The sequence below is a fragment of the Panulirus ornatus genome, chromosome 39, assembly GCF_036320965.1.
Source record: "Panulirus ornatus isolate Po-2019 chromosome 39, ASM3632096v1, whole genome shotgun sequence".
Lineage (NCBI taxonomy): Eukaryota > Metazoa > Arthropoda > Malacostraca > Decapoda > Palinuridae > Panulirus > Panulirus ornatus.
In genome coordinates this window covers 2,496,443-2,523,561 of record NC_092262.1, presented here as the reverse complement: position 1 = coordinate 2,523,561, position 27,119 = coordinate 2,496,443, and the positions used below count along the sequence as shown (strand labels likewise).

Genomic DNA, 27,119 nt, shown 5'->3' with positions numbered 1-27,119 from the left:
ATGTGGTATACCGGGGTTGACGTGGTGTCAGTGGATTGAATCAGGGCATGTGAAGCGTCTGGGGTAAACCATGGAAAGCTGTGTAGGTATGTATATTTGCGTGTGTGGACGTATGTATATACATGTGTATGGGGGTGGGTTGGGCCATTTCTTTCGTCTGTTTCCTTGCGCTACCTCGCAAAAAAAAAAAAAAAAAAAAAAATATATATATATATATATATATATATATATATATATATATATATATATATATATATATATATATATATATATACTTATTAGTCCACGTTGAAAATGAAACATTAACAGTTTACAAGTGCACTTTTCTGTAATAATCACATCATCAGGGGAGACAAAAGACAGAAATAACAGTCATTTGATATACAACATAGAGACGTAGCTAGGACGCCATTTGGTAAACATGCAATTTTCGAAGACAGACAACGAGCGTATTATAAAATCATTATGTGGACAAGAAGGTATATTGTTTACAAAATTTTTCAACAATGATATTATCCAATTTCAATACACCTTGGCTAATATTAAGGTTATAGTTTTTTGTGTATCTAATAATGAAAGATTCAATTAAAGGCATTTTATTCTGGTCCTCTTCGTAAAGTATATGCCTTTTTGGTCACGTTGAAAACTATGATCATTGTATTGACTTCAGTAATGTTATCTCAGTTATGAATGTAAATGTTGCCTTCAGCAACAATGATAATATAAAGAATTTTTCTATCAGGAACTTAACAGGAAATTCTCCTTGTTGCATCTATAAAGTGTTATGTAAAAATTTTGATAAGTATTATGTTGGGCAGACTGGTAAGAATCTATCTGTTAGACTTAAGCGAAATAAATATAGTATAATGAAGGGACAACAGTGAAATGCCTTGTTTAATCACGTTAAAAACTATGATCATTGTATTGACAGGAGTAATGCCATCTCAGTTATCAACTTTAACTCTAGAAATACGAAAAATATCATTGAATCTTCTATTTCTAAATAGAGAAAGAGTTATAATCTTAATATTAGTGAAGGTTTATACAAAGTGGAAAACTTTATTGTTGATAAATTTGTAAAAAATTCACCTTCTTTTCCATATAATAAATTTATGATACGCTCGTTGTCTGCCTTACACAAAAACATCTTTATCAAATGGCGTCCTGGCTACGACTTTTCGTTGTCTATCAACTAACTGTTATTTCTATCTATTTCTGAGCATAATAATCACCACTGAATTGAAATACACGGTCTTTTGCACACAATTATCGTGTTTCATTTTCCCGTTGACTCATAGGAATATATATATATATATATATATATATATATATATATATATATATATATATATATATATATATATATATATATATATATATATATATATATATATATATATATGTGTGTGTGTGTGTGTGTATTTGTATCAACTCATTCATATATAATGGTGCACCTATATATACACATGTACAGATGAAAGTACTGTGCACTATCCTCCTCTCTCCAGCGGTCGGCAGCCACTGATGCATAGTTTGGCACACAACCCTCGGATGCTGACGTCATCATAACAGCTGCATAAGGGGCAACAGATGTTGTGTCTGCACACGGCATCAAGGCTTTGCACCCGACACTAATCCCATGACGTCAATGGCTGGGATATATATCGCGATGGAACCTCCAACTAGATACATTGACGGGAACTCACCAGTGATCACAGTCAACATGAAGCCTCAACTTCTTTTGATGGCCGCTCTGGTCGTCTCTGCTACAGCCCAGAGGTCCTACAGCGAATCTGACGGTAAACTTTGCCTTTACTGACTGGACGTTTGTCTTTGTTTATATCTGTTTTAGTTGTTTTAACTCTGTTGTGGCTTTGCTTCTCTTGACTCGGTGAGTTTGTTTCTCTTGACTCAGTACGTGTGTTTGATTCTCATGATTCAACCAGTGGTTTTTTTCCCTTGATTCACCCAACGCATTTGGTTCTCTTGATTCATTCAGTTGGTTTGGTTCTCTTACTTCATCTAGTGGGTTTGGTTCTATTGCTTCATCCAGTGGGTTTGGTTCTCTTGTTTCATCTAGTGGGTTTGGTTCTCTTGCTTCATCCAGTAGGTTTGGTTCTCTTGATTCATGTAATGAGTTCGGTTCTCCTGATTCAGTCAGGAGGTTTGATTCTATTGTCTCAGTTATTTGTTTTGTTTTCTTCATTCATCCAGTGGGTTTGGCTCTCCTGACTCAGCCGGTGAGTTTGGCTCTCCTGACTCAGCCGGTGGGTTTGGCTCTCCTGACTCAGCCGGTGGGTTTGGCTCTCCTGACTCAGCCGGTGGGTTTGGCTCTCCTGACTCAGACGGTGAGTTTGTCTCACTTGACTCATTCGGTGAGTTTGGTTATCTTGACCTACTTGGTGAGCTTTGTCCCCTTGACGCAGCCAATGATTTTTTTTTTTCTGAACTCAGTCAGTGGGTTTGGTTCTCTTGACTTAGTAACTTTGTTTTCTAGACTCAGCCAGTAAGTTTTGATTCTCTCAACTCAGCCAAAGCGTTTTCTTCTCTTTAGTAAGCCAGTTCTTTTATCTTAGCCAGTGACTTTGTTTCTCTTGATTCAACCAGTCATATTAGTTTTCTTGACTCAGTGGGTGAGTTCGATTATCTTGACTAAGATAGTGAGCTTGATTCTCTTGACTCATCCAGTGAGGTTGTGTCTTTTGACTTTTTGATTTCCCTTTTTATATGGCTGCATTTCATCTTCATAAAGTTTCGTGTTTTCTGATAAATATCAGTGTGAAATCACTTTCTTATGTATGGATAGTCATAACTTTGATGATAAAACTATGACAGCCTCCCTGGTCCAGTAATCATGACTAATATGATAACGTTGTCGGAAACACTATGATAATCTTATTGCTGCAGGAAACATGGTTAATGTGATAACTTTGATGGTAAGACTGTGATAACCTTCCTTGTCCAGACTACACATCCGGTGTAATAACTCTCCTGATAACATTAAGATAATATCCCTTATTTAGAATCCACAGCTGGTTTGATGATTTCCCTTACTTTTTTTTTTTTTTTTTTTTTTTTTATACTTTGTCGCTGTCTCCCGCGTTTGCGAGGTAGCGCAAGGAAACAGACGAAAGAAATGGCCCAACCCCCCCCCCCATACACATGTACATACACACGTCCAGACACGCAAATATACATACCTACACAGCTTTCCATGGTTTACCCCAGACGCTTCACATGCCTTGCTTCAATCCACTGACAGCACGTCAACCCCTGTATACCACATGACTCCAATTCACTCTATTTCTTGCCCTCCTTTCACCCTCCTGCATGTTCAGGCCCCGATCACACAAAATCTTTTTCACTCCATCTTTCCACCTCCAATTTGGTCTCCCTCTTCTCCTCGTTCCCTCCACCTCCGACACATATATCCTCTTGGTCAATCTCTCCTCACTCATTCTCTCCATGTGCCCAAACCATTTCAAAACACCCTCTTCTGCTCTCTCGACCACGCTCTTTTTATTTCCACACATCTCTCTTACCCTTACGTTACTTACTCGATCAAACCACCTCACACCACACATTGTCCTCAAACATCTCATTTCCAGCACATCCATCCTCCTGCGCACATCTCTATCCATAGCCCACGCCTCGCAACCATACAGCATTGTTGGAACCACTATTCCCTCAAACATACCCATTTTTGCTTTCCGAGATAATGTTCTCGACTTCCACACATTTTTCAAGGCTCCCAAAATTTTCGCCCCCTCCCCCACCCTATGATCCACTTCCGCTTCCATGGTTCCATCCGCTGACAGATCCACTCCCAGATATCTAAAACACTTCACTTCCTCCAGTTTTTCTCCATTCAAACTCACCTCCCAATTGACTTGACCCTCACCCCTACTGTACCTAATAACCTTGCTCTTATTCACATTTACTCTCAACTTTCTTCTTCCACACACTTTACCAAACTCAGTCACCAGCTTCTGCAGTTTCTCACATGAATCAGCCACCAGCGCTGTATCATCAGCGAACAACAATTGACTCACTTCCCAAGCTCTCTCATCCCCAACAGACTTCATACTTGCCCCTCTTTCCAGGACTCTTGCATTTACCTCCTTTACAACCCCATCCATAAACAAATTAAACAACCATGGAGACATCACACACCCCTGCCGCAAACCTACATTCACTGAGAACCAATCACTTTCCTCTCTTCCTACACGTACACATGCCTTACATCCTCGATAAAAACTTTTCACTGCTTCTAACAACTTGCCTCCCACACCATATATTCTTAATACCTTCCACAGAGCATCTCTATCAACTCTATCATATGCCTTCTCCAGATCCATAAATGCTACATACAAATCCATTTGCTTTTCTAAGTATTTCTCACATACATTCTTCAAAGCAAACACCTGATCCACACATCCTCTACCACTTCTGAAACCGCACTGCTCTTCCCCAATCTGATGCTCTGTACATGCCTTCACCCTCTCAATCAATACCCTCCCATATAATTTACCAGGAATACTCAACAAACTTATACCTCTGTAATTTGAGCACTCACTCTTATCCCCTTTGCCTTTGTACAATGGCACTATGCACGCATTCCGCCAATCCTCAGGCACCTCACCATGAGTCATACATACATTAAATAACCTTACCAACCAGTCAACAATACAGTCACCCCCTTTCTTAATAAATTCCACTGCAATACCATCCAAACCTGCTGCCTTGCCGGCTTTCATCTTCCGCAAAGCTTTTACTACCTCTTCTCTGTTTACCAAATCATTTTCCCTAACCCTCTCACTTTGCACACCACCTCGACCAAAACACCCTATATCTGCCACTCTGTCATCAGACACATTCAACAAACCTTCAAAATACTCATTCCATCTCCTTCTCACATCACCGCTACTTGTTATCACCTCCCCATTTACGCCCTTCACTGAAGTTCCCATTTGCTCCCTTGTCTTACGCACCCTATTTACCTCCTTCCAGAACATCTTTTTTATTCTCCCTAAAATTTACTGATAGTCTCTCACCCCAACTCTCATTTGCCCTTTTTTTCACCTCTTGCACCTTTCTCTTGACCTCCTGTCTCTTTCTTTTATACTTCTCCCACTCAATTGCATTTTTTCCCTGCAAAAATCGTCCAAATGCCTCTCTCTTCTCTTTCACTAATACTCTTACTTCTTCATCCCACCACTCACTACCCTTTCTAAACAGCCCACCTCCCACTCTTCTCATGCCACAAGCATCTTTTGCGCAATCCATCACTGATTCCCTAAATACATCCCATTCCTCCCCGACTCCCCTTACTTCCATTGTTCTCACCTTTTTCCCTTACTACATTAAGATAATCTCCTTGGTCCAAAATCCACAGCTGATATGATAACTTCCACTAATGAAATTAAAATTACGCTTCACAATAAAACGGTTTAAGGTTAGGTTAAGGAACGCCTACTCAGATACCATAGGTCGACAAACGACCTATTGATCATTTTATAGAAATTTTCAAAAGAAGTCTTTTTAGTAACGGGAAAGTTGTACTTGTAGAGGAGAATTCCTTTCCAGTAGCTATGAGGAAAACTACATAAACGTGCTAGATAATGACCTAACTCAAGATGCTGAAAACTTACAAATATTGAGAACATATCAGACTTAATTCTAGCTAAAACTGAGAGGCTTGCCTATGATATTGTAAATGGAGGAAACTTTGGTACAAGTGATCACCGAAATATCATTTTCAAGGTATCTCTCATCATTGCTTGTAATGCTGTGCAACACAAAACTCGTGTAATATATCACGTTACAAACTCTCCTGATCATCGTATTGCTCTTGACAGACAAATCTGGGAAGATATGGACTATGAAATCTATGTGGGCGTAGAATGGAAATGCTTCAATAAAACATTTAAAATACTAAAGTGAATTCATGTCCCAATGACGACGGTTATTTCAAAAACTAAGCAATATTGGTAAAACAACGAAATAAAAATCTGATTATTCTTAAGAAAGTAACATATAAGAACTCATAGAGAACAACAACCATCATGATGGAGTAAGTTTTGTCATTTTCCGTAAAAATAGTTATCCATACAGGTGAAAGGAAACGCCAGTATGAAGTGTACGTTGCACAAAATAGCTAAAGAAACTCATGATTTCCGAGATATATTAGAAGCAAGAGAGTCATTACCCAGATACTCGAGTCGTATACTTCAGTAAAAGGTGACTTGGATCGAGACAGTGAAACCATGACAAAGATCCTAAACTATTGCTTTCTCATCACAATTATCACTGAAGACGCGACTTATAACCAGGTTCATATTCCGTTGCTAGAGGAGGGAAACTTTTCACAACAACCAACTTCAAGGTATATGATAAACACTAATAGGAAAGAGTCAATAAACGGCAGGTCCAGGTAAGTTTTGTCCTAAGACATAAAAAGGAGTGATAATGTATAACGTTAAGCCCTTGAATACTCTTTTCAATATATCTCTTGCAATCCTTTTGAGGACCACCACTTGATAAATAAGTCTCAGCATGAATCTGACGAAACCGTTCATGCCTGAAAAATCTGGTTGATACTTTTTTCTATTTATTTATATAATCAACATTTAGCATGAATGATGAAAGTAAAGTGGTTAATGAAAATTCCCGCATTAGCAATTTTTTAGCAAAAGTTAAGTCGAATGTTATAGACGGAGCTATACCTATATGGTTAGGACATTGATTGCCTGGCTGTAAAAGGAAGAGAAATAGTTATTAATGCTTAAGCCTCAGAATAGTTAAACATAATAATGCATTACATTTGAGACCAGTCTCCTTTCTCGTGCATATCAATAACACTGATGGTCTATAAAAAATTTTTTCATATAAAGAAATATCTGCTTATGTATTTTTGCAAGCTGAATCCAAATATGATGTCAGAATTTTTGTTCCAGCATACTCGCATATCATTACATACAGTATATTTGTGTCAGTGCTCTACGGAGCATTTGAAACAGAAACTTTAACAAACACAGTTATTTTCATCTTTTATGAAGTGCAATAGCTTCTTTCTGAAAGCCCAATCCTGGATAAATGAGTCATCAGTGGCCTGCGGAAACACGACTGGAAATGGTGGGACATTGAAACAATGCCCAATCCTGAGTATCAATTCTCTTTCAGTTGCAGACTAGAACTTTGTGTAAAAAGTGTTTTCTCCCCTCTGTTGGCAAATTATGCTTTTGTGTATTCAAGTGTTGTGCTGATGCCCCATCCACCATTATAATGCCGAGAAACTGTGTAAATAGTTCGTATTCTTTCTGCTACATCTGTGGTAAATTGACATTCATATCGGTAAAAACATTCTTTCACACCCCCTGTAAAGTTGGTGACCAGGATAAATGTTGGACTTCCCATATATGTTTTGTCACATGTGTCAGGCTTTTCACAGCATGGGCATAAGGTTCACGTAGTGCGCCTTTTGCCATTTCTATGGTTTGTAGAGAACCCAAAGATCACTCTGCGAATTGCTACTTATGCCTGACAAATATAAATAGTATAACACTAAAATCCAAGCATACCTTTAAACATTCTAATTTGCCATCTGCTAGAAGGCCAGAACCTCAGTAAGGAATTCCCTATGCCAGAGCCTCTAAGAAATATGGCACACTGAGTGACGATGAGTTTAGGAATGAGAAGGTAGACCAAGCAGAGGACAATATGGATCCAACATTTGAAGCGAGATGTTCTAACAAGTGAACCACATTTGCTGAGTCAAGGAGGTCTTAATGATCCCATCCGCGATTTATATGTGTCTAAGATGCAAGCCAAACTTTTGGGTTTCAGGTTAAAGTGCTGGAATTTTCCCCAGAATTAAATCAAAGATTGCCTTTATCATGATCACCACATCGATTTCAAAGTTTTTTTTTCTCCCTTGAAGATGGTCTGGTATTTTTCAATGATGTTCCTTCTGTTATGGAGGCACTTTACCACGAATATAAAACAGATGAGTGGTGCTTGTTTATTGTCTCATCAAAAGTAAGCTTGAAAGCGGGTCTACTCGACACCGGAAATAAGTTTTCTTCCTTCCTCTGGCTCACGCTGGTAACATGAAGGAATCGTATGATAACTTGAAACTTCTATTGGAAAAAGATTAAGTACGGGGAATTGAAGTGGAATGTATTATATGGCGACCTAAAGGTTCTGGAACTTTTACTAGGAATGTAACTTGCTTATACAAGGTTCTTTTGTTTCCTCAGTAAGTAGGATAGCCAGGACAAGAAAAATCATTACCTAAAGAAAGTCTGGACAAAACGAACATCACTGACTCCATGGAAGAAGAATATCATCAATCCTCCTTTTGTTGGTCATGAGAAAATTTATCTGCCTCCATTGCACATTATACTAGGTTGATGTAGAACTTCGTCGAAGGTATGGATACAACTGGCAATAGATTCACATATTTGAGGAATTAATTCCCGGAATCAGCAAAGAAAAAATCAAGGAGAGTATTTTTGTAGGGCCTCAGATGAGGGAAATGCTTCGAGACAAAAAATTGGATGAAAAGCTAAATGAAGTTGAAAAAAGATTTTTTTGGGGGAATCACATATAAGAAAACTCTGTGATGTTGTAAAATATATGTTGACTTCATATAAGCTCTTGGATACAATATGAGTCAAAAAAAATTCTCTCTCTGGACTCTGATTTAGACTTTTCTTGGAAGTTTTTTGGGCAATCAGGGATGAGATGGCGAAAGATTTCATTCGGAAATTTTGAACATGGAAAAGATATACCAAAGAAAGTGGAGCCCCTCTATGTTGGAAGATTACTAGGAAGGGATATTTCTGATGCCAAATATATACTAAAATCATACACTTATACATTTCAGAGGTAACTTTTTAAGTGTAATACTAGTCTTATATATAAATGATTAATATATACTTATTGCAAAGCTTAATTGTTCTGTCACTGTAAAACCATGCCTGATGAAAAGTATTTAAGGTCTACCTATTTCAGTTCGTTGGACAAGATAAAGTTGAAATATTTGATAACCAGTGTAACTGGGCTTCGTTGCATGATATCTATCTTCGCGCACGATGCTAAGTTCGGAAATTAATCCATAACAGAAAGTAAACGTCTACAGCTTCAAGGTGGCATAGAAAAAATGATGTATTAGACTTAGACGGTAATTGAATTTCAGCTGCTGATATTGCAAAGTTTCAAACACTAGTACTAAAACCGAGAAGTAAAAACTTGTCAATTCTGTTGAGCTACAGAAAGGTTAAAAAGTAGGAGTTGCAGTCTTTAATGACTTACAATTAAATAAAAAGTAGATACAAGCAGTTGAAATGGCAAATAAAGTTTTTAATTCACAGATAAGTTTTTCAAATAAATTGCATGGAAATGATTCTTACTATATAATCTAATGTTGCTTTCTCACATTGAGAACTGTGTTCAGTGTTGGTTATCCTGCTTGAAAAAATGGGCAGACAGAATGGAGACAGTACAGTGACAAACAGCCAAGATAATATCCGGAATGAGAAAGAAATTATAAGAGAATCGACTAAACGAATTAAGCTAATAAAACTTAGACCAAAAGAGTTTAAGAGGTGATTTAATGATGCTTTTTAAGATTATCAAAGACTGCTTCATACAAGATATGTTTAATTTTATTCAAAATTTAGAAAAGAAATCTTGCAGAGGCATTTTGCATCGAACGAATACTCATTTTTAACATGACTTTTTTCGTCTGTGATTAGTTAAAAACAGTGTCATAGACACGATAAAGAAAAGACCTGAAGAACACTCGATTCCAGTTCACAACTGACATTACATACGCTTCCTCAATCACAAGAAAATTTGATTGGTATTTCTCTTTAATTCACCAATACGCCTTTTTCCTTTTGCTTCGCTAATCTTGGACTTATTTATCTCTTTCGCTTTAACGAGCAGACTCAAAATGACCCAATATCCTGTTCTTATTTGCATTCCTTTGTAATAACTTGATGTTTAATTTTCTGTTCCAGGACAAGAGGTTCTTCGCAGCGGAGATCTTACAATGAATGTCAGGGTATGTACTTTAATCTCTTTCTTACCCACATTCAATAAAACTGTACACACACACACACGGGGGGGGGGGGGGGGTGTTACTAAACCGTCATGCTTACAAGCGTCCCCTGTAATGAAACACAAAGGCTTGAATTCTGGTAGCTGCAACCGGTGCACAATCCACCTAGCCATTCATCTTCCCTTAGGGGCAGGTCAATAGTATCGGTTAAGATGTGTGAACAAGTGTGCATTATACAAAGAAGTAAACACATGGTACACATATAAAAGTTTCAGAGACGGGCAACACGAAAGTATAACTCCCTCCCCATAACAAACTAAACGTAATTATATTATTTTTACTTTTCTGTTATACTTGATCACCGTTTCTCGTGTCAGGGAGGTAGCACAAAAAAAAAAAAACAGGCGAAGAAAGACCCATCTGCTGACTTACACACACATATATACATACATATATGCACGTACATATAAATAGATCAACATATCATATACACATATACTTATATATACTTACACAGTACGCATATAAACAAATGTAGATATTCATACTTGCTCGCCCTTATCCATTCCTGGTGCCACCCCGCCCTACAGGAACAACATTGCCATTCCTTGCACCAAAACCACAGTTCCATATCCATATCCAGACTCCACAAACCTTTCCATTAATTACACCGGACATTTCACATGCACTAGTTGAGCCCACTGACGGCATTTTGATCCCAGTATACCATATCGTTCTAATTTAATTTATTCCGTACACGCTTCTCCCCCTCCTGCATGTTCAGTCCCAGATCGCACAAAATCTTTTTCACTCGATCCTTCCACCTCCAATTTTCTCCTGATGCATACATCTCCTTTGTCACCCTTTCCTCACTCATTCTTTCCATATATCAAAATCATTTAGATACACCCGCTTTTGCTCTATCAACCACACTCTTTTTTACTACATATCTCCCTTACCCTTTCATTAATACTAGAAGAAACCACGTCACATCTCAACTGTCCTCAAACATTTCATTTCCAACACATCCATCTTCTTCTGCTCAACCCTATCTATAGCCCATGCCTCACAACCATATAATATTGTTGAAACTACCATTCCTTCGAACATACATATTTCTGTCTCGGACATAAAGTTCTCTTTTGCACACATTCCTCATTGCTTCCAGAAAATTCTCCTCCCTCCCACTTTAAGATTCTTCTGTTTTCATGGTTCCATTTGCTGCTGAGTCTACTCCCGAATATCTTAAACATTTTCTTCATCCATTTTTTTTCTTTGTACAGTTACATCCCAGCTAACTTGTCCCTAAACCCAGCTGAAGTATATAACCTTGCTTTTGTTCACATCAACTTACAAATTTTTCATTTCAAACACTCCTCCAATCTCAGTCACCACTTCCGTAGTTTCTCACTCGAGTCAGCTACCAGTGCAGTACCATCGGTGAACAACGAATGACGCTTCCCACGCCCTCTTACCACCAACATACTGCATAAAAGCCCCTCTCTCAAAGACTATTTCATTTACATTCTTCTGTACCCTACCCTTAAACAAAGTAAAGGACCATGGTGACATCACATACTCTTCCTTCAGACTTTCCTTCACTGGGAAACATTCACTTTTCTCTCTCTTCTCGTACACACGATTTACACCTTTGATGAAAGCCTCCCATTCCTTTTAGGAGTTTACCTCTCACAACATATGTATTGAAGACCTTCCACAAAGCATCTCTGTAAACCCTATCAAGTGCATTCTTAAGATCCATAAATGCCTTACACGAATCATTCTGTTTTTGTAATTATTTCTCAGATTCATTTTTCAAAGCAAACACAAGGTCCACACATCCTCTATCACGTCTGAAACCAAACTGTTCTTCCTCAGTCTGATGTTCTGTATATGCCCACAGCCTCTCAATCAATGCCTTCCCATACAATTTACGAGGTAGATTCAACAAACTTATGCCTATGCAATAGCATCATACATCCATTTCACCAATCCTCAGCCACTTCACCTTTTCGATCGTTCTCAATTTGTCTAACAATATTCTATTCTTGTACTTCTTAGGTAGATTAAAAATCAACAGGCGACAATTCAAGGCAAGCATATAATCAAACTCACGTAGAACCAGTGGTGTTATTCATCTCAGAAAGAGAGCAACACAACGCAGCACAACACAAAATTGTTTTTTCGTGACTCATATATTCAAGTGACACAATTCAAAATACGATTTTGTTTTGTCCAGAGGATAATTGAAATGGTCTGTTCGGCATGGTTGTGGAAGAGGAGTTTATGTTTCAGCGCATTTCACAAGACAGCAAGGGAATAGATGTGAGGGAATGCGGCCTCGTTCCTCTCTTCTTGGCGCTGCTTTGCTACCTCAAGAAACGCTAATCCAACACACACACACACACACACACACACACACACACACACACACACAAAAAAAAAAAAAAAATATATATATATATATATATATATATATATATATATATATATATATATACTTTTTTTTTTTGCTTTGTCGCTGTCTCCCGCGTTTGCGAGGTAGCGCAAGGAAATAGACGAAAGAAATGGCCCAACCCACCCCCATACACATGTATATACATACACGTCCACACGCAAATATACATACCTACACAGCTTTCCATGGTTTACCCCAGACGCTTCACATGCCCTGATTCAATCCACTGACAACACGTCAACCCCGGTATACCACATCGATCCAATTCACTCTATTCCTTGCCCTCCTTTCATAATCCTGCATGTTCAGGCCCCATTCACACAAAATCTTTTACAATCCATCTTTCCACCTCCAATTTGGTCTCCCACTTCTCGTTCCCTCCACCTCCGACACATATATCCTCTTGGTCAATCTTTCTTCACTCATTCTCTAAATGTGCCCAAACCATTTCAAAACACCCTCTTCTGCTCTCTCAACCACGCTCTTTTTATTTCCACACATCTCTCTTACCCTTACGTTACTTACTCGATCAAACCACCTCACACCACACATTGTCCTCAAACATCTCATTTCCAGCACATCCACCCTCCTGCGCACAACTCTATCCATAGCCCACGCCTCGCAACCATACAACATTGTTGGAACCACTATTCCTTCAAACATACCAATTTTTGCTTTCCGAGATAATGTTCTCGACTTCCACACATTCTTCAAGGCTCCCAGGATTTTCGCCCCCTCCCCCACCCTATGATCCACTTCCGCTTCCATGGTTCCATCCGCTGCCAGATCCACTCCCAGATATCTAAAACACTTTACTTCCTCCAGTTTTTCTCCATTCAAACTTACCTCCCAATTGACTTGACCCTTAACCCTACTGTACCTAATAACCTTGCTCTTATTCACATTTACTCTTAACTTTCTTCTTTCACAGACTTAACCAAACTCAGTCACCAGCTTCTGCACTTTCTCACATGAATCAGCCACCAGCGCTGTATCATCAGCGAACAACAATTGACTCACTTCCCAAGCTCTCTCATCCACAACAGACTTCATACTTGCCCCTTTCCAAAACTCTTGCATTCACCTCCCTAACAACCCCATCCATAAACAAATTAAACAACCATGGAGACATCGCACACCCCTGCCGCAAACCTACATTCACTGACAACCAATCACTTTCCTCTCTTCCTACACGTACACATGCCTTACATCCTCGATAAAAACTTTTCACTGCTTCTAACTACTTACCTCACACACCATATATTCTTAATACCTTCCACAGAGCATCTCTATCAACTCTATCATATTCCTTCATAAGATCCATAAATGCTACATACAAATACATTTGCTTTTCTAAGTATTTCTCACATACATTCTTCAAAGCAAACATCTGATCCACACATCCTCTACCACTTCTGAAACCACACTGCTCTTCCCCAATCTGATGCTCTGTACATGCCTTCACCCTCTCAATCAATACCCTCCCATATAATTTACCAGGAATACTCAACAATCTTATACCTCCGTAATTTGAGCACTCACTCTTATCCCCTTTGCCTTTGTACAATGGCACTATGCACGTATTCCGCCAATCCTCAGGCACCTCACCATGAATGATACATATATTACATAACCTTACCAACCAGTAAAGAATACAGTCACCTCCTTTTTTAATAAATTCCACTGCAATACCATCCAAACCTGCTGGCTTCCCGGCTTTCATCTTCCGTAAAGCTTTTACTACCTCTTCTCTATTTACCAAATAATTTTCCCAAGCCCTCTCACTTTGCAAACCACCTCGACCAAAACACCTTATATCTGCCACTCTATCATCAAACACATTCAACAAACCTTCCAAATACTCACTCCATCTTCTTCTCACATCACCACTACTTGTTATCACCTCCCCATTAGCCCCCTTCACTGAAGTTCCCATTTGCTCCCTTGTCTTACGCACTTTATTTACCTCCTTCCAAAACATCTTTTTATTATCCCTGAAATTTAATGATACTCTCTCTCCCCAACTCTCATTTGCCCTCTTTTTCACCTCTTGCACCATTCTCTTGACCTCCTGCCTCTTTCTTTTATACCTCTCCCACACATTTGCATTTTTTCCCTGCAAAAATCGTCCAAATGCCTCTCTCTTCTCTTTCACTAATAATCATACTTCTTCATCCCACCACTCACTACCTTTTCTAATCAACCCACCTCCCACGCTACTCATGCCACAAGCATCTTTTGCGAAAGCCATCACTGATTCCCTAAATACATCCCATTCCTCGCACACTCCCATTACCTCCTTTGTTCTCACCTTTTTCCATTCTGTACTCAGTCTCCCCTGGTACTTCCTCACACAAGTCTCCTTCCCAAGCTCACTTACTCTCACCACTCTCTTCACCCCAACATTCTCTCTTCTTTTCTGAAAACCCCCACAAATCTTCACCTTCGCCTCTACAAGATAATGATCAGACATCCCTCCAGTTGCACCTCTCAGCACATTAACATCCAAAAGTCTCTCTTTCGTGCGTCTATCAATTAACACGTAATCCAATAACGCTCTCTGGCCATCTCTCCTACTTAGATAAGTATACTTATGTATATCTCGTTTTTTAAACTAGGTATTCCCAATCACCAGTCCTTTTTCAGCACATAAATCTACAAGCTCTTCACCATTTCCATTTACAACACTGAACACCCAATGTATAACAATTATTCCCTCAACTGCCGCATTACTCACCTTTGCATTCAAATCACCCATCACTATAACCCGGTTATGTGCATCAAAACCACTAACACACTCATTTAGCTGCTCCCAAAACACTTGCCTCTCATGATATTTCTTCTCATTCCCAGGTACATATGCACCAATAATCACCCATCTCTCTCCATCAACTTTCAGTTTTACCCATATCAATCTAGAATTTACTTTCTTACACTCTGTGAAATACTCCCATAACTCCTGATTCAGGGTAGTGCTACTCCTTCCCTTGCTCTTGTCCTCTCACTAACCCCTGACTTTACTCCCAAGACATTCCCAAACCACTCTTCCCCTTTACCCTTGAGCTTCGTTTCACTCAGAGCCAAAACATCCAGGTTCCTTTCCTCAAACATACTACCTATCTCTCCTTTTTTCTCATCTTGGTTACATCCACACACATTTAGACACCCCAATCTGAGCCTTCGTTAAGGATGAGCACTCCTCGCGTGACTCCTTCTTCTGTTTCCCCTTTTAGAAAGTCAAAATAAAAGGAGGGGAGGGTTTCTGGCCCCACGCTCCCGTCCCCTTTAGTCGCCTTCTACGACACGTGAGGAATGCGCATCAACCCTCCTGCGCACAACTCTATCCATAGCCCACGCCTCGGAATCATACAACATTGTTGGAACCACTATTCCTTCAAACATACCCATTTTTACTTTCTGAGATAATGTTCTCGACTTCCAAACATTCTTTAAGGCTCCCAGAATTCTCGTCCCCTCCCCCACCCTATGAATCACTTCCGCTTCCATGGTTCTATCCGCTGCCAGATCCACTCCAAGATATCTAAAACACTTTACTTCCTCAACTTTCTCTCCGTTCAAACTTACCTCCCAATTGACTTGACCCTCAACCCTACTGTACCTAATAACCTTGCTCTTATTCACATTTACTCTTAACTTTCTTCTTTCACACACTTTACCAAACTCAGTCACCAGTTTCTGCAGTTTCTTACATGAATCAGCCACTAGCGCTGTATCATCAGCGAACAACAACTGACTCACTTCCCAAGCTCTCTCATCCACAACAGACTGCATACTTGCCCCTCTTTTCAAAACGCTTGCATTCACCTCCCTAACAACCCCATCCATAAACAAATTAAACAACCATGGAGACATCACACACCCCTGCCGCAAACCTACATTCACTGAGAACCAATCACTTTCCTCTCTTCCTACACGTACACATGCCTTACATCCTCGATAAAAACTTTTCACTACTTTTAACAACTATATATATATATATATATATATATATATATATATATATATATATATATATATATATATATATATATATATATATATATATATATATATACAAAGGCAAAGGGGATAAGAGTGAGTGCTCAAATTACAGAGGTATAAGTTTGTTGAGTATTCCTGGTAAATTATATGAGAGGGTATTGATTGAGAGGGTGAAGGCATGTACAGAGCATCAGATTGGGGAAGAGCAGTGTGGTTTCAGAAGTGGCAGAGGATGTGTGGATCAGGTGTTTCCTTTGAAGAATGTATGTGAGAAATACTTAGAAAAGCAAATGGATTTGTATGTAGCATTTATGGATCTGGAGAAGGCATATGATAGAGTTGATAGAGATGCTCTGTGGAAGGTATTAAGAATATATGGTGTGGGAGGAAAGTTGTTAGAAGCAGTGAAAAGTTTTTATCGAGGATGTAAGGCATGTGTACGTGTAGGAAGAGAGGAAAGTGATTGGTTCTCAGTGAATGTAGGTTTGCGGCAGGGGTGTGTGATGTCTCCATGGTTGTTTAATTTGTTTATGGATGGGGTTGTTAGGGAGGTAAATGCAAGAGTTTTGGAAAGAGGGGCAATTTGAAGTCTGTTGGGGATGAGAGAGCTTGGGAAGTGAGTCAGTTGTTGTTCGCTGATGATACAGCGCTGGTGGCTGATTCATGTGAGAAACTGCAGAAGCTGGTGACTGAGTTTGGTAAAGTGTGTGAAAGAAGAAAGTTAAGAGTAAATGTGAATAAGAGCAAGGTTATTAGGTACAGTAGGGTTGAGGGTCAAGTCAATTGGGAGGTGAGTTTGAATGGAGAAAAACTGGAGGAAGTGAAGTGTTTTAGATATCTGGGAGTGGATCTGGCAGCGGATGGAACCATGGAAGCGGAAGTGGATCATAGGGTGGGGTAGGGGGCGAAAATTCTGGGGGCCTTGAAGAATGTGTGGAAGTCGAGAACATTATCTCGGAAAGCAAAAATGGGTATATTTGAAGGAATAGTGGTTCCAACAATGTTGTATGGTTGCGAGGCGTGGGCTATGGATAGAGTTGTGCGCAGGAGGATGGATGTGCTGGAAATGAAATGTTTGAGGACAATGTGTGTTGTGAGGTGGTTTGATCGAGTGAGTAACGTAAGGGTAAGAGAGATGTGTGGAAATAAAAAGAGCGTGGTTGAGAGAGCAGAAGAGGGTGTTTTGAAGTGGTTTGGGCACATGGAGAGGATGAGTGAGGAAAGATTGACCAAGCGGATATATGTGTCGGAGGTGGAGGGAGCAAGGAGAAGAGGGAGACCAAATTGGAGATGGAAAGATGCAGTGAAAAAGATTTTGTGTTATCGGGGCCTGAACATGGAGGAGGGTGAAAGGAGGGCAAGGAATAGAGTGAATTGGAGCGATGTGGTATACCGGGGTTGACGTGCTGTCAGTGGATTGAATCAATGCATGTGAAGCGTCTGGGGTAAACCATGGAAAGCTGTGTAGGTATGTATATTTGCATGTGTGGACGTATGTATATACATGTGTATGGGGGGGGGCCATTTCTTTCGTCTGTTTCCTTGCGCTACCTCGCAAACGCGGGAGACAGCGACAAAGTATAAAAAAAAAATATATATATATATATATATATATATATATATATATATATATATATATATATATATATATATGGGAGAGATGGCCAGATATCATTATTGGATTACGTGTTAATTGATAGGGGCGCGAAAGATAGACTTTGGATGTTAATGTGCTGAGAGGTGTAACTGGAGGGATGTGTATGCATTATCTTGTGGAGGCGAAGATGAAGATTTGTAGAGGTTTTCACCAAACAAGAGAGAATGTTGGCGTGAAGAGAGTGATGAGAGTGAGTGAGTTTGGGAAGGAGATTTGTGTGCGGAAGTAACAGAAGAGACTGAGTACAGAATGGAAAAAGGTGAGAGCAAACAACGTAAGGGGGTGGGGGAGGAATGAGATGTATTAAGGGAAGCAGTCATGGCTTGTGCAAAAGATTCTTGTGGCATGAGAAGCGTGGGAGGTGGGCAGATTAGAAAGGGTAGTGAGTGGTGGGATGAAGAAGTAAGATTATTAGTGAAAGAGAACAGAGAGGCATTTGGACGATTTTTGCAGGGAAATAATGAAAATGACTGGAGGATTTATAGAAGAAAGAGGCAGGAGGTCAAGAGAAAGGTTGAAGAGGTGAAAAAAGGGCAAATGAGAATTGGGGTGAGAGAGTACTATTAGATTATTAAATCATTAAGAATATATGGTGTGGGAGGCAGGTTGTTATAAGCAGTGAAAAGTTTTTATCGAGGATGTAAGGCATGTGTACGTGTAGGAAGAGAGGAAAGTGGTTGGTTCTCAGTGAATGTTGGTTTGCGGCAGGGGTGAGTGATGTCTTCATGGCTGTTTAATTTGTTTATGGATGGGATTGTTAGGGAGATGAACGCAAGAGTTTTGGAAAGAGGGGCAAGTATGCAGTCTGTTGTGGATGAGAAAGCTTGGGAAGTAAGTCAGTTGTTGTTCGCTGATGATGCAGTGCTGGTGGCTGATTCATGTGAGAAACTGCAGAAGTTGGTGACTGAGTTTGGCAAAGTGTGTGACAGAAGAAAACTGAGAGTAAATGTGAATGAGAGCGAGGTTATTAGGTACAGTAGGGTTGAGGGGCAAGTCAGTTGCGAGGTAAGTTTGAATGCAGAAAAACTGGAGTAAATGAAGTGTTTTAGATATCTGGGGTGGATTTGGCAGCGGATGTAAATCACAGGGTGGGGGAGGGGGCGAAAGTTCTGGAAGTGTGTATATATATATATATATATATATATATATATATATATATATATATATATATATATATATATATATATATATATATATATATTTTTTTTTTTTTTTTTTTCAAACTATTCGCCATTTCCCGCATTAGCGAGGTAGCGTTAAGAACAGAGGACTGGGCCTTTTTCGGAATATCCTCACCTGGCCCCCTCTGTTCCTTCTTTTGGAAAATTAAAAAAAAAACGAGAGGGGAGGATTTCCAGCCCCCCGCTCCCTCCCCTTTTAGTCGCCTTCTACGACACGCAGGGAATACGTGGGAAGTATTCTTAATCCCCTATCCCCAGGGATATATATATATATATATATATATATATATATATATATATATATATATATATATATATATATATATATATACATTTCTTTCGTCTGTTTCCTTGCGCTACCTCGCAAACGCGGGAGACAGCGACAAAGTATAATAAAAAAAAAGAAAAAAATATATATATATATATATATATCTTTTTTTTCTAATGCTTGCTTACTTTCTTAACATGTTTTAAAGCAAATCATCGAATGAGGAGAAACGTGGTGCATCTAAAATTTTGAGATGAGATCTGTAGACTCTAGGACGGCTTGATATAAGTTTTACAGAGAATAGATGTGTTTGGAATGAATTTCGTAAAGAGTGCAAGTGTTTGGGATAAGGTCTTTAGAAAGAAAAGGTGTCTGGGATAAAGTCTTTAGAAAGTAGAAATGTTTGTGAGAAACTTTCGAGAAAGTGGACGTTTGGGAGAAGGTTCTTAGAACGTAAATGGTGGTTGGGGTGAGGTCTGTAGAAATAGAAGTGTTTCCTGTTAAGTCTTTAGAAAGTGGAATTTCTTTTTTGGTAATCGGTGCAAAAAGTAGAAGCGTCTGGAATAGGGCCATTTGAAAGATGAGGTATCATGGACAAGGAATTTAGAAAATTGAATATCTGGGACAAGTTCTTGGGTACGTAAATGTGTCTGACAATATCTTTAGAAAGTAGTAGATTCTGGGATATAGTATTCAGAAAGCAGAAGTATCCAGGACATGCTCCTTAGATAGAGAAAGTGTCTGGGACAAGGTGTTTATAAGTGGAAGAATGAGGTGCAAAGCATTATTACCAATCAGGTTGACACACAAACTTATATATAACTCTATGAGCATTCCTACAACTACACACGTATTCCGCGACATATATTTGCTAAGATGGAGACAATATGCAATGTAATGAGTCATTTTGTAGTTGGTTTGAACTAATGGACGCAAGGAAACAATTTAGGTAATTTTACAGAAGTAAGGAAAATTACAGGAAGGTTGATTCTAATTGTATAAATGATTCAAGTCCAGGAAGTAACAGGAGCATGTATTTTAGGTGTCAAAGGACGAGTATGCACATCTTAGAGTATGGTGGCAATTAGACAACAACAGCTTCACTAAGATTGAAGACAACTTCACTGCACCTCAACAAACATTGATACTTGATAATACGACATATTCTGACCTTCAATTCAGGTAAGTTAACTTTCTCATTTCTCTGATTTAGTAAAGGTGAGAAATCATTGAACAAGTCATAATACAATACATAGATATCTATCATTAAGCCTGTCTCTCTCACCATGTTTAAGGGATAAAAAAAATAAAGAGATTCCAAACATAATCAAATACATCCAGCTAGGGACATAATTAGAAAGTAGTTTTGTCTGGAAATAGACGTGCTTACACATATTGTGACGCACTTTTAGCTAACATTTTTTCCATACATGTTCGTCTTAATATCCGCGTGAGCGAGGTATCGTCAAGAATAGATGACAGAGCCTTATAGGGAAAATTCCTCACTAGGCTCCTTGCTGTGTTCCTTCTTTTGGAAACTAATATAGAACGAGAGGATTTCCAACAACACGCTTCCGCTCCCCTTGGTAGCCTTCTACGACACGCTGGGAATACTTGGCCAGTTTAATTTCTCCCCAGTCTACAGGGATGATAATCATTAATCATTATTAGTATCTTTTTCTCGATAATCCTGATTTTATCATCATTATTGTCATTATCATTTTAAAATTATTATTATTATTATTATTATTATTATTATTATTATTATTATTATTATTATTATTATTACTATTATTATTATTAACATTATTATTATTATTATTATCATTATTATTATTATTATTATTATTATTATTATTATTATTATTATTATTATTATTATTATTATTATTATCATTATTATTATTATTATCATTATTATTATTATTTTTATCATTAGCATTATTATCGTCATTATTGTTATTATCATTACTATTATTATCATTACTATTATCATCATTATCATTATTATCATTATTATTATCATTACTAGTATTATTATTATTATTATTATTATTATTATTATTATTATTATTATTATTATTATTATTATTATTATTGTATAAGTATCATTTTTATTATCATCATTATTATTACTATTATTATTATTATTATTATTATTATTATTATTATTATTATTATTATTATTATCATCATCATTACTATTATTATTATTATTATTATTATTATTATTATTATTATTATTATTATTATTATTATCATTATTCATCCCTGGGGATAGAGGAGAAAGCATACTTCCCACGCATTCCTCACGTGTCGTGGAAGGCGACTAAAGGTGACGGGAGCAGGGGCCAGAAACCCTCCCCTCCTGGTATTTTAACTTTCTAAAAGGGGAAACACAAAAAGGAGTCAAGCGGGGAGTACTCATCCTCCTCGAAGGCTCAGATTAGGGTGTCTAAATGTGTGTCGATGTAACCAAGATGAGAAAAAAGGAGAGATAGGTACTATGTTTGAGGAAAGGAACCTGGATGTTTTGGCTCTGAGTGAAACGAAGCTCAAGGGTAAAGGGGTAGAGTGGTTTGGGAATGTCTTGGGAGTAAAGTCAGGGGTTAGTGAGAGGATACGAGCAAGGGAAGGAGTAGCACTACTCCTGAAACAGGAGTTGTTGGAGAATGTGGTAGAATGTAAGAAAGTAAATTTTACATTGATATGGGTAAAACTGAAAGTTGATGGAGAGAGATGGGTGATTATTGGTGCATATGCACCTGGGCATGAGAAGAAAGATCATGAGAGGCAAGTGTTTTAGGAGCAGCTGAATGAGTGTGTTAGTGGTTTTGATGCACAAGACCGGGTTATAGTGATGGGTGATTTGAATGCATAGGTAAGTAATGTGATAGTTGAGGGAATAATTGGTATACATGGGGTGTTCAGCGTTGTAAATGGAAATGGTGAAGAGTTTGTAGATTTATGTGCTGAAAAAGGACTGGTGATTGGGAATACCTGGTTTAGAAAGCGAGATATACGTAAGTATACGTATGTAAGTAGGAGAGATGGCCAGAGAGCGTTATTGGATTACTTGTTAATTGGTAGGCGCGCGAATAAGAGACTTTTGGAAGCTAATGTGTTGAGAGGTGCAACTGGAGGATGTCTGATCATTATCTTGTGGAGGCAAAGTTGAAGATTTGTACGTTTTGTCAGAAAAGGAGAGAGAATGTAGGAGTGAAGAGAGTGGTGAGAGTAAGTGAGCTTACAAAGGAGACTTGTGTGAGGAAGTAACAGCAGAGACAGAATATAGAATGGAAAAATATGAGAACAAAGGAGGTAAGGGGAGTGGGGGAGGAATGGGATATATTTAGGGAAGCAGTGATGGCTTGCGCAAATGATGCTTGTGGCTTGAGAAGCGTGGGAGGTGGATTGATTAGAAAAGGTAGTGAGTGCTGGGATGAAGAAGTAGGATTATTAGTGAAAGAGAAAAGAGAGGCATTTGGACGATTTTTGCAGAGAAAAAATGCAAATGAGAGGGAGATGTATAAAAGAAAGAGGCAAAAGGTCAAGCGAAAGGTGGAAGAGGTGAGAAAGAGGGCAAATGAGAGTTGGGGTGAGAGAGTATTATTTAATTTTAGGGAGAATAAAAAGATGTTTTGGAAGGAGGTAAATAAAGTGTGTGAGACAAGGGAACAAATGGGAATTTCAGTGAAGAGGGCTAATGGGGAGATGATAACAAGTAGTGGTTATGTGAGAAGAAGATGGAGTGAGTATTTTGAAGGTTTGTTGAATGTGTTTGATGATAAAGTGGCAGATATAGGGTGTTTTTTTCGGTGTGCAAATTGAGAGGGTTAGGGAAAATGATTTGGTAAACAGAGAAGAGGTAGTAAAAGCTTTGCGGAATATGAAAGCCGGCAAGACGGCAGGTTTAGATGGTATTGCAGTGGAATTTATTACCAAAGGGGGTGACTGTATTATTGACTGTTTGGTAAGGTTATTTAATGTATGTATGATTCATGGTGAGGTGCCTGAGGATTGGCGAAATGCTTGCATAGTGCCATTGTACAAAGGCAAAGGGGATAAGAGCGAGTCCTCATATTACAGAGGTATAAGTTTGTTGAACATTCCTGGTAAATTATATGGGTGGGTATTGATTGAGATGGTGAAGGCATGTACAGAGCATCAGATTGGGGAAGAGCAGTGTGGTTTCAGAAGTGGTAGAGGACGTGTGGATCAACTGTTTGCTTTAAAGAATGCATGTGAGAAATACTTAGAAAAGTAAATGGATTTGTATGTAGCAATTATGGATGTGGAGAAGGCATATGATAGAGTTCATAGAGATGTTCTGTGGAAGGTATTAAGAACATATGGTGTGGGAGTCAAGTTGATAGAAGCAGTGAAAAGTTTTTATCGAGGATGTAAGGCATGTGTACGTGTAGGAAGAGAGGAAAGTGATTGGTTCTCAGTGAATGTAGGTTTGCGGCAGGTGTGTGTGATGTCTCCCTGGTTGTTTAATTTGTTTATGGATGGGGTTGTTAGGGAGATGAATGCAAGAGTTTTGGGAAGAGGGGCAAGCATGCAGTCTGTTGTGGATGAGAGAGCTTGAGAAGTGAGTCAGTTGTTGTTCGCTGATGATACAGAGCTGGTGGCTGATTCATGTGAGAAACTGCAGAAGCTGGTGACTGAGTTTTTTAAAGTCTGTGAAAGAATATGAATAAGAGCAAGGTTATTAGTTACAGTAGGGTTGAGGGTCAAGTCAATTGGGAGTTAAGTTTGAATGGAGAAAAACTGGAGGAAGTAAAGTGTTTTAGATATCTGGGAGTGGATCTGCCAGCGGATGGAACCATGGAAGCGGAAGTGAATCATAGGTTGGGGGAGGGGGCGATAATTCTGGGAGCCGTGAAGAATGTTTGGAAGTCGAGAACATTATCTCGGAATGCTAAAATGGGTATGTTTGAAGGAATAGTGGTTCCAACAAAGATATATGTTTGCGAGGCTTGGCTATGGATAGAGTTGTGCGCAGGAGGGTGGATGTGCTGGAAATGAGATGCTTGAGGACAATATGTGGTGTGAGGTAGTTTCATCGAGTAGGTAATGTAAGGGTAAGAGAGATGTGTGGAAATAAAAAGAGTGTGTTTGAGAGAGCAGAAGAGGGTGTTTTGAAATTGTTTGGTCACATGGAGATAATGAGCGAGGAAAGATTGACCAAGAGGATATATTTGTCAGAGGTGAAGGGAACGAAGAGAAGTGGGAGACTAAATTGGCTGTGGAAAGGTGGAGTGAAAATGATTTTGAGTTGCCGAGGCCTGAACATGCAGGAGGGTGAAAGGCGAGCAAGGAATAGAGTTAATATGAACGATGTGGTATATCGGGGTCGACGTGCTGTCAATGGATTGAACCAGGCCGTGTGAAGCGTCTGGGGTAAACCATGGAAAGTTGTGTTGGGCTTGGATGTGGAAAGGGAGCTGTGGTTTCGGTGCATTATTACATGACAGCTAGAAAATGAGTGTGAACGAATGGGGCTTTTGTTGTCTTTTCCTAGCGCTACCTCGCGCACATTAGGGGGGAGGGGGCTGTTATTCCATGTTTGGCGGGATGGTGATGGGAATAAATAAAGGGAGACAGTATGAATTATGTACATGTGTATATATATATATGTCTGTGTGTGTATATATATGTGTACATTGAGATGTATAGGAATCTATATTTGCATGTGTTGACGTGTATGTATATACATGTGTATGTGGGTGGGTTGGGCCATTCTTTCGCCTGTTTCCTTGCGCTACCTCGCTAACGCGGGAGACAGCGACAAAGCAAAATAAAAAAAATACCATTATTATTATTATTAATATTATTATTATTATTATTATTATTATTATTATTATTATTATTATTATTATTTTTATTGTTGTTGTTGTTGTTGTTATCATTATTATCATTAATATTATTACTATCATTATTATTATTCCTAATATTATTATTATTATCATCATTATTATTATCATTATTACCTTAATTATTATTATTATCATTGTTGCTATCATCATTATTATCATTATTATTATCATTATTATTATTATTATTACTATTATTATTATTATCTTTATTAACATTATTATTATTATTATTATTATTATTATTATTATTATTATTATTATTATTATCATTATCATCATTATTATTATTGTTATTACTATTATCATCATCATCATTATCATTATCATTGTTATTATTATCATTATTATTATCATTATTACTATTTTTGTTATTATTATCACTATTGTTATCATTATCATTATCAGTATTATTACTATTGCTATTATCATTATTATCATATATTATCTTTAGTCTATCACTTCTCTTATCATTAGAAATATTTATAAAAGTATATGTGTGTGCGTGTGTGTGTGTGTGTGTGTGTGTGTGTGTGTGTGTGTGTGTGTGTGTCTGTTTGTGTGTGTGTCTGTCTGTGTGTGTGTGTGTATATGTGAGTGTGTGTGGGTGTGTTTGTAAATGTGCGTGTCTGTGTGTGTGTGTGTCTGTTTGTGTGTGTGTGTGTGTGTATATGTGAGTGTGTGTGGGTGTGTTTGTGTATGTGCGTGTCTGTGTGTGTGTGTGTGTGTGTGTGTGTGTGTGGTTGTGTGTGTGTGTGTGTGTGTGTGTGTGTACGTGAGTGTGTATGTGGAAATGACACATGTCTCGGGTCCTTTAACATAATATAAGGCAACAGTATTTGAACATGACACATGTCAACAGTCCCTAAAAATGATACATGTCTGCAGTCTTTTAACATGGTATACGACAGCATTCTATGAACATGACACATATCAACATTCCCTGCACAGGACAGATGTTAAGAGTTCCTTTTCTTATCACTGTACGTGTCGACAGTCTCTAAACATGTTTCCTGTCAGCAGCCCTTAGTAATGAACGTAACTGAAACAGTGAATATCTGATTAACTAAGTTATGTCCTACAGACTTTTCGAGAGTAATAGAGAGGACTGGCCTATTGTGCTACTGAGTTTTGAGGAAACAGGTTTCACCGTCTCATCTGCTGAAGGGTATCTGGCCTAACCTGACCAGCTGAGCAGCAAGTTCAACATACAGGACTTCCTGACTGACGTCGGGAACAATCTGTTGAATTTCTTAGGGGGTCGGCTTGTAGGAGTTGCAGCCTGACCTCCTGAGCAACTGAAGAGGTCAAACAAAATAATAAAATCCATAAAAAAAATGTCTCGGTTGTTTATTACCCATGACCTGCGATGAGGAAACACAATCATGAGTATCTAACATCTGGAGGATCCAGGAATCCTACACACCTGGAGGACACAGAACCACCACACACCTGGAGAACTCAGGGTTCCCATACACCTGGAGAATTCAGGCTTCCACATATCTGGATAATCCAATGCTACCACACACCTAGAGATCCAAAACCCCACACTCCTTATGAATACTGAACTCGCACACACCTTGAAGATACATGTATAGAATCGAGGGC

General features: G+C 38.5%; 1 protein-coding gene across 1 annotated transcript; it reads left to right on the top strand.

The window, feature by feature from the left end:
* Window positions 1-1,654: 1,654 nt before the first annotated feature.
* Window positions 1,655-26,852, top strand: LOC139761240 (uncharacterized). The gene is made up of 4 exons (XM_071685276.1): window positions 1,655-1,799; window positions 10,026-10,069; window positions 20,675-20,814; window positions 26,596-26,852. The coding sequence occupies exons 1-4, from the start codon at window positions 1,670-1,672 to the stop codon at window positions 26,690-26,692; spliced, it is 411 nt and encodes a 136-aa protein (XP_071541377.1). The 5' UTR covers window positions 1,655-1,669; the 3' UTR covers window positions 26,693-26,852.
* Window positions 26,853-27,119: the final 267 nt, after the last annotated feature.